Source organism: Sceloporus occidentalis, unplaced genomic scaffold (assembly GCF_023333645.1).
Source record: "Sceloporus occidentalis isolate IW3139 unplaced genomic scaffold, rSceOcc1.0.p SCAF_7, whole genome shotgun sequence".
Lineage (NCBI taxonomy): Eukaryota > Metazoa > Chordata > Lepidosauria > Squamata > Phrynosomatidae > Sceloporus > Sceloporus occidentalis.
The window spans coordinates 32,883,404-32,896,954 of record NW_028316987.1 but is presented as its reverse complement, the minus strand read 5'-3'; the positions used below and the strand labels follow the sequence as shown (position 1 = coordinate 32,896,954).

Here is a 13,551-nt window from a genome sequence, read left to right as displayed (position 1 = left end):
CTAGTTTGATACACAAACCATTTGAAAAGATAAGCATGGCATTTCATAAGAATTCATTTCTTTATGAGCACCGAGCTCATATGAAAAGAAGGTGTGTATGGAGTGCTTGGCCTATGACTGTTGTTTTACAAAGACATAACATACCGTATATGCTCAACTATAAGTCGACCTCATGTATAATTCGAGGTCAGGTTGTGGGGCCACAATTATGGATTTTGCCATGACCCATGGATTGGTCGAGGGTAAAACTTGGAGGCTCCTTCAGTGTGTGTATGGCAAAAGTGACTCTTATTGAGGCTTTTCTTCATCGTTTCAGCTTTCAAACAGCTTCTAAAACAAACAGCTTCATTTATATACCGCTTCATACTGAACTAACAGTGTCTAAGCAGTTAACAATGTGTAAGTTAATTGCCCCAACAATCTGAGTACTAATTTTAGCGACCTCGGAAGGATGCAAGCCTGAGTCAAGCTTGAGCCCTTTCGCTGGTATTGAACTCACAACCTTATGGTTTTGAGTGAGTGGCTGCAGTACAGGCATTTAACCACTGCACCACCAGGGCCGAGTGTTGCACCACCAGGGCTGACTGTGGCCTTTTCGTTTCAGCCAGACACAGGAGAGGAGGATTTAAACAAACAACAATATCAATCAGTCACCCAGGACTCTTTCTGCTTGGCTCTTTCTTGCTAAACTCCTCTTCGCACGGCATGAGGAAATCTGAAAGAGCTGCTATCATGTTTCCACAGTGACCCATATATAAGTCGACCTGGGACTTTTGGGGTCAATTTTTAGGCATAAATTTTTAGACTTATATATGAGTATATACGGTAATACTATATCCAGCCTATTTACTCTACACTTCTACAGTTTATACAACATGTTCATTCAAAGCTATATGTCTGTTCCTGTATACTTCACTCCATGCATCTGATGAAGTAGTCTTAAGCCTATGAAAGCTTATGCTACCAACTTCTCAAGGGTGACACAAGATCCCTTTGCATACTGATGCAGATTAACACAGCAATGTGTTTGAATTCTACAGCATATGCTGGTTGAGCATATTCCCCCATCTGTCCCTTCCCCCAATGGGGATAGAAGGGGCTGTAAAAGATAGCCAGGGGGTTGGAGGAGGTTTATGTAGATGATAGGTTATGTGATATCTAATGGACTGCTAAATTAACAACTTTAGAAATTGCCAATATTTATTGTTTTTAAAATATTGTAGATAGGAGGTAAATCAACCAAGGAGTCATATCACTGTCTCCACATATAGATAGGGGTGCTGAGAGGCTCTTGTCAGGGCTGTAGCACAACTTTCTCTTGCCATGCTGCCCCACTGTCAGGGATGTCAGTGTGCCGAGTGCACTATGATGCATTAGCTTCTCCCCAGATTGCTGATGACACAGGCTGATAGTCGTGGGAACAGGATTCTCAAGGAAAGCAGGTTGCTGGATACTGCCTGTTAATCCTTGGAAAGGAGAATAGAGAGTTATGTTGGAGCCCTGTGAAAGGGCTCCATACTCTGCTAGCAAACAGGATTGCAAATGTAATCTATGGTGGAGATTGTAGTGAGATAAGAGCTCTGAACAAAAAGAGCACCGAACAGATTTCCTATAGTTTTCAGGCAGTCTTGCACTTGGGCAGCTTAAGAGTCAAGCAGCCTGTCTCTGGCTTCAACAGTAGTGTTACATTGAGTCTCTCAGATGAATTCTCCTAATTAAAAGTAGTTATTGGAAACAGATTAATTTTCTGAATATGAACTCAAATTATTATTAATCTTTGTACTTATTTTTTAGAGACAGGGTTGTCAGCTACACTCTGGGACGTAGACTGCCAACAGACCATGTCAGTGGCCAACTGCAGTTTCGATTTGAGATAACTTCTTCAATCCATCCAGGTATTCTCCAAGAGTCCTGTTTGCTATATCCAGGAGCACTTGACTTTGCTTAAGCCTAACTCAAACTGTGTAACCCAGAGGTGGGAATCATGCATCCCTCTAGATGTTGTTGGACTGCAATTCCTAGTATTCCTCACCACTAGTTGTGCTGGCTAGGATTGCTGATAGTTACAGTCCAGCAATACCTGCCACATAATTTCCTCTTTTTGCATAACCCATGGTTCAGCTACACTCTGTAGATGATATAGATGGTGGGGAGCAATCCATGATGGAATTGTGGGCTCTCTCTCTCCTCCTCCTTTTGCCCACAAGACGAGGGGAGAGAAACTGTTCATTTTCACTTTAAAATAAGTCGCAATACCTTTTTGATTAACTCAAGGGGTTGCAGTTTGTCCTTTGGTTGGACAATGGTTTGTTTTAACCAACTTTGTTAAACCATAGTTCACTCATTTTGTATCTAACATGGTTTAATTCCCTCTCATCTGGTGTGAGAAAGAAAAGGCTTTCTCAGCAGTGCTACCTCAATTGTGGATTGCCTTGCTCTTGGAGGCCCAGTTGGCACCAAATTGGTATCATTTCAATGCCAGGTCAAAACCTGGCTTTTTATTAAAGACTTCAGGCCTAATTAATTTACAACCTATGTATGTGCTGTATTTTAAATTGTTTTCATCTGTTTTAAATTGACTTGTTTTTAATTTATAAATGATTTAATTAATTTTAATATTTTTTCTTATTATTTATTGTGTTAAGTTGATTTTATTGTAGTCAGCTGCCCTGAGAGCTTTGGATATAGTATGGGATATAAATATTTTATTTATAAATAAATAAATAAATATAAAATAAAATAAAATAAAATATTTCCAGTCACCTAAGATGTGGTTTAAATCTCACTTGGACAGCATGTGGCACTTCTCAGTTCTGTGTGTGGCCCACAGAGCCCTTGTCTGCTGTATGGCCCTTGTCTGTTCTGTGTGTTTCCCAGCCAGTTTTCCCACCCCTCTGTTAGGAAACACCTATCGGTCACCAGATTGCTGGGGCAGGGAAGACTTTAACCTCAACAATTCGCACAGGCAAGATGATTATTTAATTGCTATTTGCAGTAGGGAAACAATGATATTGATCCTGAATCTCTGGGAGCAAAGACTTTAACCTCTGCTTTGCAACAATCCCTTTGGGCAAGATAATAGCAATAAGGAATACTGCCAGCTGGAATTGCAGGGAAAATGAGAATAAAATGTCCAACATCAGCCCTCAGTGAGTTCTGGTGATGGCAGGAGAGCAATGCCATGTGGCCCTGGCCCTGGCAGCTGCCTCAATATGCCATAATACCAGATTTGATACGAGGGCATGAAACCTTGAAGTCCTTGGATGGGATGCAAACAGCTTATGATTGATGAATGAGATTGTATGAATGTATATATATTTATTGTAAAGTAATACGAAATGAGAAATCCAAAAAGGATTTTAAAATGGCATCCCTGTGAAATTACATATGGTGGTAGAAATGGGGGGAGTGGAATTGGTTGAGTTTATTGAAAGAACGTGGAGGGAGAAGATCAGGGTATCCCATCCATTTGTAGAATGAAAGGGAGATGCAATAAGAAAGTCATGTTATAAATGTATAAAATAGTATACTAAGATGTAACATCCATTAACTGATGCCAATATTACACAACATGTTTTATTTACCATTTGTAGAGGTAAGTAGCAGTAGTAGTAGTCATGATAATGATAATGTCTATGACTTTTCTACTGCTGTTAATACAGTTTACAGTGGACCCTTGTTATACGCTGGGGTTTGGTTCCAAGATCCCCCATGTATAACAAAATCCGTGTATGCTCAAGTCCCATTAAATATAATGACATAGCAAAATGGTGTCCCTTATAAAAAATGGAAAATCAAGGTTTGATATTTGAAATTTATACTTTTTGGACCATTTTCAAACCGTGTATGCTTGAATCCGTGTATAAAAAATCCGTGTATAAGAAGGGCTGACTGTACTCAGCAGAGTTAGATTTTAAGGTGGTATGTAGTACAATCCTATACAGGTAGACCCAGAAGTAAATGTCGCTGAGTTCAATGAGGTGCATTCCTAGGTAAGTATGTATAGTGTTGTAACTTCAATCGTATGCAGAGTGAATTATATAAATGTTCAAGAAAAAAACATCATAATTTTAAACTACATACAGCCCACTTGTGCTCTGGAAATCTCATCTAGTTTTCTGCAACTACACAGCTGATCAACCATCAGCTGGGAGGTGGAAAATACCATAGCTCCAGCATTACTGTGGTAGAAGTCTTCAGCCTTACCAGTGATCCTGATGCAGAGATTACTGGTTACAGTGGGAAACAGCACTCTGACTATAGCCTCCATCCCGTGATCCTATCCCCTAAACTCAGCAGGCAAGAAATGGAGGGTTACACTTCCCACTTCCTATGTGATGAAATGTGGTGGGGTGAAGAAAAGAGTGTATCCTGTGGGTATTGGCTCTGACCCAAGACTGCAGACAGCCCTTGGGGCCAAAAATATTTAATAAAACATAAGCAGAGTATGTAGAGTATAACCCACCCTGGTAGTTTTCTGATCACATTTTAGTTATTTCCTACAGACAAGTGCATAGTATTTATTTGATTGATTTAAAATACTGATTTACAACTAAATGGAGCAATTATGCCACCTAGAAGGATTTGTTTTAATGATATATTATTTCATATGACTCTTTTTCTTTTAGAAAATGGTACATGACACATTGCATATTAATTACCTTACACCTTGCTTATATTAATGTCAAACTGCATTAGGATAGTAACAAGCTAACTATGCCATGCTTCAGTATGCCCAAACTTTTAGTATCTTAGGTCCCATACAGACAGGCCAAAATAAAGCTGCTTTGAGTCACTTTGGAGGTATTCTGTTTAAATGATGCATGCATACTAAGAGTCTGGAAGTTGCGCCAAAGCTGTGCTTCAGTCCTTAGGACTGGATCGTGGCTTTGGTGCGGCTTCCGGACTCTTAATACTCATGCATCATTTAAACAGCAAACCTTCAAAGTGACCCGAAGCAGCTTTATTTTGGCCTGTTTGTATGGGGCCTTAGATTCCTTTTACAATTACAATTTGAAAAATCAAAATAACAAAATTAAAGTATGCCTACTTTTACAGAAAAGCCGTATTGTTGTGTTTTTACTGCCCTTTTCTTATGGTCACATGTAAGGTGGTCCTTACTTCAGACCATGGCTAAGAGAGGAAACTTCTGAGAGCAGCTTTCGTGCGTTGATGTAAGCACAATCCCATGTTTTGTACACTTATGACTCAGCAGAGAGCATCTTTTCATTCAGTCACATCTTTTCTTTTTGTTTCCAGCAGATGACGAAGAGGTTTCCCTTACTGCAGATCCTGAGTCAGCTGAATTCCAGGAAAGCCTCCTGAATATCTCAGCAGAGGAAATCCTTGGTGAGCCTCCGTGCACCAGCACAGTGAGCTCAGAGAGTGCAGCTCCAGAGAAGCTAAATGGATGCCCAGTGATCTGCATCAATGTTGATAGTTCTGGTGCCGGGGAGCTCACCCTGAACAGTTTCTTAAAAGAAGAGCTAGCAGGAAATGGGGAGGTGGATGCAGTGCCAGCAGACACGGTTGATCCCTTGGAATCCATCCCAGGGGAAATGATGCCTTCCCTGAGTGCTATGGACCTCACTGAGCAACTGGCTCTGTTGGCATGCACGCCCCCTGAATCTGAAGTTAGGGAAAATAATAAAGTCAATTCTGTTATTCAGGGAGGCAATGACAACATCTTTACCAGCATAGAAGCCCTATCTATTGATGAGGTGAGTGGAGATACACAAGCAGTCAAGGATCTAGAGAAGAGTCAGGATGATGAAGGGGCTTCAGCCCAGGAGGAGGAGGAGCAGGAACGGGAGCAGGAGGTGGAGGAAGAGGACAGTCATGAGAAGGAGAACAAGCTGCAACTAAGGACTATGGTGAAAAGGAAGAACAGACCTTGCTCCTTGCCGGTATCAGAACTTGAGACTGTAATAGCCTCTGCCTGTGGGGAGCCTGAAACTCCTCGGACACACTACATAAGGATACACAATCTCTTGCACAGTTTGCCTTCAGCACAGATGAGCAGTGATGATGGAGAAGGGGAGGAGGAACAAGGCAGTGTGATAGAGAATGATGAAGAGCTGACAGTCAGGGAAGGTTCAGAGAAGGACATGGTCAGTGAGGCTGAAACAGTATTGGCGGAACTTCCCCACGAAAGTAGAGCAGAAGAGAACTTTGTCCGTGGAACAGTGCCTCGCAGCACCTCGATTGAGCACCTTGCTGAGTTAAGTGAACAATTGTTGGATGGTGAAGGGCCCAGAACTGAAAGCGAGAGTGAACTGAGTCCCAGGCCTAATGGGGACACTGAGTGTGAAATGTGTGACACATCCTGCTACAGCCCATCCTGTTACAGCACTTCCTGTTATAGCACTTCCTGCTACAGCACATCATGTTACAGCACTTCTGGTCAGGACAGTACCAACCGGTTCTCAAGCCATACCCGTTTCTCCTCTGTTGACAGTGCAAAAATTTCCGAGAGCACAGTTTTTTCTTCACAGGATGATGAGGAAGAGGAAAACAGCGCTTTTGAGTCAGTGCCAGACTCGGTGCAAAGCCCCGAGCTGGACAGGGAGCAGATGGATGGCTCCACGCACTGGCCTGAGGAAATGATAGCTCATGGAACAAATCTGCAGAGAACAACAGAAAATGTAGAGCTTCCAGTGGCAGGTCCCAGCAACAGAAGAGAAGGTTAGACATGGAGAAGCAATACCTTGATTATCTGACTTAGGCATTGCAAGAAATAGCCAGTAATCAAGGTCTAATCATTCAAGGAATGTTCAGTTTCATTCGGGAAGTGAAACTTAAAACCCTGCTAAGGGGGGAAAGAGTAATAATAGCTTTATCATCTGTTTATTTTGAAATAGCAATAGTGGTAGGCACAGCAAAGTTGAATTTCCTTTTATTAGGTTTTTAGTGTAAAATATAAAGGATGAAATGAGCATCACAGGCATAGCTGGATATTATACAGTTCACAGTGGGGGGGGATGCAGCAGTTAATGGTTGCTGCTGTACAACATGGGCACAAAATGCATCAGCATTAAACCACCTGATGCTGTAGGAGGCAACACTTAGCTGAGAAGCTAGGGCTCTTTGCTAGAGCTTAGAAAAATTACTTTTTTGGTCCACAACACTTAGAATACCTGACCTGGATGGCCTGTAATCATGTTGGCTGGGGGGTTCGGTGAGTTGTTGTCCAAAAACTAACTTTCCTAAGCTCTGTTCTTCCCTTTGTGAACCTAGTATCCATCCCTTCTCCTTTACCTGCTGTGCCATGCATTTGCTGACTGCAGAAGGTGAGCAGACACGGAGGGCAAGACTAGGAAGAGAATGAGGAGGGTGTATGAAATCTCTACTCCCATGAGGAGACTGAGAAGTTTGTGTCTGGTGGACATCATGATCAGAATCGCTAGGTCCTCCAAACTTCCTCTTTATTTCACTGAGTCTTTTTTTGTATGATATACAGTATTCTAATTCATAATAGGTGTGTGTGTGTGCGCGCGCACGCGCATAGAGGTAGGGAAAAGAGAGAAATTCTCTGTGTTCATGTTGAAGGGCTACATCCTCATCTGGTCTATTAAGCTGCTACTATTTACAACATGTGAGGATCTTGCTCAATGGGATATTATGTGGTAGTATCTTAATTCTTTTTGTAGCTGGAGGTTTCATTTTCCAGCTTTCATAAGATTCATAAGTCATGTGACTACCTTCTCACCAATAATTATAAATTGCATAGAACCAGAAGGAGTGGTAAATTAAGCTTACCTTGTATCATTGTGATGAAATAAGAACCCCACTGAAATGGAAATTTGCATTTCAAGCATCACCTTTCCACCTCTCTCTTCTTTCATTTTCCTTTGTCTTCCAATCTAATGTGGCCAACAGCAAAATATTTCAGGTCTCACTGATTTCAGCATTCAGATGTGTTGTATAAAACTTGTTTGTTCTACATTTGATTTCTCTTTTATTTGCGCATTGATCCCCCCCCCCCCAATGTTTTGTAGATTTTGTTAGTTGTCTTGCTTTTTCTTTTATGGATAGGAAGTCAAGACACATGTTAGAAATGATAAAAAGAGGCATAGACTTCAAACCTAGCTTTTGATTAGTTGAACATCCTTCACGCTTTCATCCATTAAAGGTACAAAGGTGATTCATACAAGACATTTTTCATCATCATACAAACAGTCCTAGTGGTCCTGGGGTGTCTGTTCAATGGACAATTATGACATGTGAGCCAGGTAAGTACAGAGATGAACAGCTTGAATTCTTAGCATAAGGGCAGAATAGGAAGCTGCCAAGCAGCTGACTGGCCCCAATAGCATGTGGTTGGCTGTTATTTGAAACAGAAAACTGGAGTAGATGGTCTTTTGCCAGATTTAGCAAGGTGTTTCCTATGTTCCTACTTGCCATCATGATCTCAGGAACTAATTCTGGCTGTGCTCATGGCCACATGGCTCATTTATTATGCTTGTTCACATTAGCTTCTGTCTGGGGATGTTAGTGTAGAATCAAATGTATTTATGGATTTGCTTTGCACCTATTCTGCAGGCACTCACTACTACACCATCATTCACCCAGTTGTCTGAGGGTTGGAAGGAGCTGCAGCCACAGCACCTCTGGTGGCACAAAAAGGAACACTACTGTTCTGCCTCCCACACCACTCAGTGCCATTGCCAGTTTGGGAGGGACCCTTGAGCAAGATAACCTCCATGGGCCTGCCTCTCTGCATTGGTGTGGATCTTCCCTTCCTCCCCCATTCTGTCACTGTTGTCAATTTATTTGCCTCTCTCCCTAAAATCAGTACATATCAGAGAAAAGACAAAATGAGAAGGTGCTTCTGCTGCTCCTTTTCAGTCACCTGATAGCTTGCTTGTGCATTCAGACAGGAGCAGGTGAATAGGCAGCAACATACAGAGAAGCCATATAATTTCCAGTAGGCTCCAGGTATTTTTAGTGGAACCCCTAGTCCACTCTAGGGCTATGAGTCATGAGACTGGGAGTCTGAGGATGGTGATCCATATGAGCTTAAATTAAAAACTAGATGTTGTTTTTTCTTTGAGGTAAGTAAGTAAGCCTGGCGATAGACAATATAACAATGAGGTTGAATGGGAACACCAGTTGAGATGAATTTTACAGGATGTTTTAGTATGTGACTGGTTTTTTCCCCCCTCAGCATGTAACATAGTGTGACTTGTATTTTTATCATATTTTTATTGGTTGCTTTTGCTTGGGACATTCCTTTGTGTGGCTGCAATATCATCAAAGATCAGAGAACTGTACATCTGAGGAAAATAGATGTATATTTTCAGATGAATTTGTATGGACTTTAAAAATAAACATTTACGTTACATTCCGGTTTAAATATTATTTTATGTACTGTTTGGGATTTTTAAGTGTACATCTTATTTAAAGATATATAAAACAATCATGATTGTTCAAATTTTCTATTTGATTTTGGCTACATCCCGAAAAGCATCTCTATTTGAGTAATGCAGCTAATATAAATGATATCACTTATTTGGGTTTTCAAGGACTAGAGTCTCATTTATTCTAAATAATTACTGAACTGTGGTCTAGAAAGATCTGCCATATAGGCATTATTGACAGAAATTTCTGTTGCCAGTGAATTAATGGCAGCTTGTTAAATCAACACTCATACATGATCAATTGATTCAGTAACGTAACTGTTAAGTTTTACTTTACTTTAAATTAATAATGTCAATTTCTATGATGATGTTTCAGCTGCTTAAAGTAATCTCTCCCACCATATTGTTTTCTGTTTACATCTCTTGTATAACATGCTTAATTAAATAAGGGGAAATGACAAGCAATGGGACCAAATTGGCAAAACTTTGGCAGCTCAAAAAAATATTAACTGAATTTTTGAACCCAAGAAGCTCAGTTACAGGTTACAGGTTTTCATAGTGCTTTCTAACATGAAGAGTAGTATGTTACCACAAGATAGTGAAAGTAGCCCAAATAAATTTTAGCAATATCAGAACTTGTACATGCCAATTTGCCCAGATGAGAAAAATCAGAAAAACTGAAACCAAAGGTTAGCACTCAGAGAATAGTTCCACTTCTATGCTAGCTCTAATTTTCATCTCTTCTGTATTTCAGCATCTTTCTTACTTCAGGTCTTTCTCTGTTCCTTTCCTATCTTTTTACTGTCTTTCTCCCAGCTCACTTTCTTTCCTTCTCTCACTTTCCTGTCTTTCTTCTCTTCCATAGCATCTGTATATACCTGATAAGGTTGGGTACTGAATCAGACATGCCATTTTTTACTTGGCATTCGATTGCATCCCCTATTGGTCCTTGCTGTGAATTGAATCACAAGATCGTACTTTTTGACATCATATTTCAATAACTCCTTGCTATGTAAATTATTTGTAATCTATGCTTCAGGCAGCTAATACACCAGATTTCTGTTAGCCCTTATCTCGAATCCTTCAAGTTATTTGTGTTTATAGCAGTGCATTCATAACCACCATGTGGCATCCACAAGTGAATATGAACGTTTTGACTGTCTTATCCATAGGTGATTGCCCTTTACTCCATAATTCTCAGCCTATCAACCAGCTTCCTTCCCTGAGGCCTGACCACCATCAGTACCCAACCATTGATGAACCACTTCCGCCAAGTAAGCTTTAGTTTTTTAAAAATATATTGCTTTTTTTCAACTTAGATTTCCCGGTTTATCTGAAGGACAGTAATCAGAATTCCTCTGCAATCAGTACTGGGGAATTTGCAGAAACTTCACATGTCTTTTTGAACTTTTTGATTTCCTCAAAAGTAAGGTCAGATGAAAATTAAACACTGCAGTAAAGTTGTTATTTTAAGATGCCATGGGATTCTTCCTTGTTTTTGTATGTTTGACTTTCTTTGTTAACAGAGCTATTCCCTTACTTCTGTATTTAATTTCCCTTTGCCTTCACTATCTGCAGTCTCACCACAAACATGTTTACTTTATGCACATATGAAATTCTGGATAACACTTAGACATAGACATAGACTCATAGAATTGGAAGAGACCACAGCAGTGGGCTCTAGAGTCCACAAAATCTCATGTTATATATTTGCTAGTCTTTAAGGTGTTACAGGGATCTCTTTTAATTCTACCGCAACAGATAAAATTCTGCAACCCCTTTGGAAATTATTGTACCTGCTAGGATATTCACCTAAATATGCTTTACAGAATGAAATTGGAGCTCCTATTCATTTCAGCTCAGCTTTCACAAGAGAGTGTCCTATCAGACTGTGGCTTTCATGAATTAGATACATCTTCAGCTACTTTTTAAAGGTGAAGAGGACAGTTATCTGAAGATGATTAATTCCACACTGGGAATCCTGCAAAATCCAAATTTCCTAGTCATTTAAGATTTGTCACTATATTCTTAAAATAACAAGTAGCACATTAATGCAGATTGCGATGGTGGCAAAATTACTGGACGTGATTTGAATATTCATGTTTTATATGTTTCAATCCTTGCAGGAAAGTGCATATCTGCATTTTTCACCATTTTTAGAATGTGTTGTGCTGAAAGAAGTACTTTACATTAATATAAATTGTCCAGTAGAGGGCACACCTTGACTTGTAATACTGTTACCATTTTTAAGGGTTAAGGAATTACTGTATACTTGTGAAAATTATCAGTGTGATTCATTACATGACTACTCAGAAGTAAATCCCATTATGTTCATTGAGGCTTATTCTCAGGGTTTAAAATTTCCCTTTTAGTAAGGCTTGAAAATAGACCTTTATATTTTTGCTTTTCTTCCAGTGCAGAATGCAGTTGCTTTATTTTTTGTGACCTTTGTAAATAATTCATCTGCCTACTGAGCTCTCAGTATTCCCTAACCTCATCACTGGATATGATTCTGACCTTGTTGACTTAGTAGAGGCAAAATAAAGTCTTCAATTGCCTAGAGTCCTGTTGTCTATTTGAAGCTTTCTGTAAATTAAGACAGAACAAAGAGAAGTGAAAAGTTCACATAATATGCAAATATTCCCTCCTGTATAATCTTTCCCAGCCACTTTGCAGAAGTAAGGCCAAATTAGATTTTAGGTTATAGCCAGGTGTCCTGCTGTTAAGTTACTTAAGAAGAATGTGAAATATACTCCACATAGACTTTGTACTTAATTCTCTGATTATTCCTATGGATTCCACAGTTATGTTCAGTCTTGGAAGCACTTTAATTTCATCCACATTTTAATATAAGTATTTTATAGGTGGGGAAATTGCATAAGTTTATTATAGATTGATTCAAAATCTAAAGAATTGTGGTTTTTTAAAAAGAAGCTTCATACTGTTATCTAGTCACCTCACTGTACCTCCAGTAACAATACTGTATCTCTAAACATGTTTGTTTTTAGTGTGTTGTGCCTATTGAAAAGTTGTGACAAAATCTGACTAATTTAGTTTTTCGTTAGATCTCAAAGGAATACTGAATGGTATTTCTCAAATGAACAGTATGTTAATGCAGGCTTTTTACAAGCTGCAGTCTAATCTAAAGATTTTTCATTTTTCTGCTTCTGCAATAAGATATCTCTGATGTCTCCTGTATTTCCTAACAGAAAGCAAAAATAAAAATGTGGACGTTGATTATGATATGCCTGAATAGATAAAGAGCTTGCCTGTCTTAAGTTATTTTCCTAGTAGAAGCCTAAGAATAAGGTAGAATCTTCCTAAAAGGTGTAAGAGAAGGATGCACAGCTTATGGATTTCCGGTGGCTGTTGAACTTCAAATTAGTCAGCTCTAGCCAGTGTAGACAGTACTAAGAGCTGATAGTAATTACTGTACTATCTAACTGCACTGGGCAGCCACAGGCTTTCTATTCCTGTCTTGAGATGTGAGTATATACATGATTCACACCAGTGTTCTGTGACAGATGTCTGAAAGCAGATTCCTATCTTTGGCCTGAAACAGACAGGCAGATGGGCAACTTCCGGGAGCTCCAGAGGTGTTAAACAACGCACGCCCCCAGAGTACATGGAAGCTGCCTTGGGACCACGCCAGGGCCGCCTTAACAGGCCCAAAGCCAGCTCAAAAGGAGCAGATCTTTTCCACTCCTTTCCATAGTCCATTTGGGATGGTGGCAGGATGCTCCCTTGGGCCACAGCGTGTGTTTGTTGCAGCCCCAAGGTATTCTGGCTGGGAGTGGCTTCTGGCTGCCCCTTGCTGCTCGTTTTTTTCGCCCCTTTGTTTCAAAACCAGAATAGCTTCCTGTACTCACTGAACTATTGAACCAATTACATTGCTGTTAATGTCTTTGAATCCGATCCATTGGATTTAGCGAGATTTGCTTCTGAATGCATAAGAAGTAGCTGAATGGCGGCAATGCTTTTGCTGGTTTGTGAGCCATGTCCATCTAATTCATCAGAACTTATATCTCAGTAACTATGTATAAGATCTAGTTGGACATACTAAGTAGTGTCATTGCATTAGCATTGTCTTTCTGTCATTGCATTAGCATTGTCTTGACATGGTGTTCTTCGTAGTATATGGGTGCACATTTGGCTCTTAGTATGTATGTTACCACTGTTGATTTTTCAATGG

At 39.9% G+C, this 13,551-nt stretch overlaps 1 protein-coding gene across 8 annotated transcripts in view; it reads left to right on the top strand.

Annotated features, from left to right (window-relative positions):
- Positions 1–13,551, top strand: part of LOC149309487 (E3 ubiquitin-protein ligase HECW1-like) — a 237,429-nt gene that overhangs the window by 155,021 nt on the left and 68,857 nt on the right. For 6 of the 8 annotated variants that reach the window (XM_089532558.1, XM_089532561.1, XM_089532556.1 and 3 more), the window contains 3 exons: positions 1,795–1,895; positions 5,260–6,684; positions 10,532–10,633. In XM_089532558.1, coding sequence (XP_089388684.1) covers positions 1,795–1,895; positions 5,260–6,684; positions 10,532–10,633 — 1,628 coding nt within the window. The remainder of the gene's footprint in view (positions 1–1,794; positions 1,896–5,259; positions 6,685–10,531; positions 10,634–13,551) is intronic. The other 2 variants (XM_089532560.1, XM_089532563.1) reach the window with 2 other exon arrangements.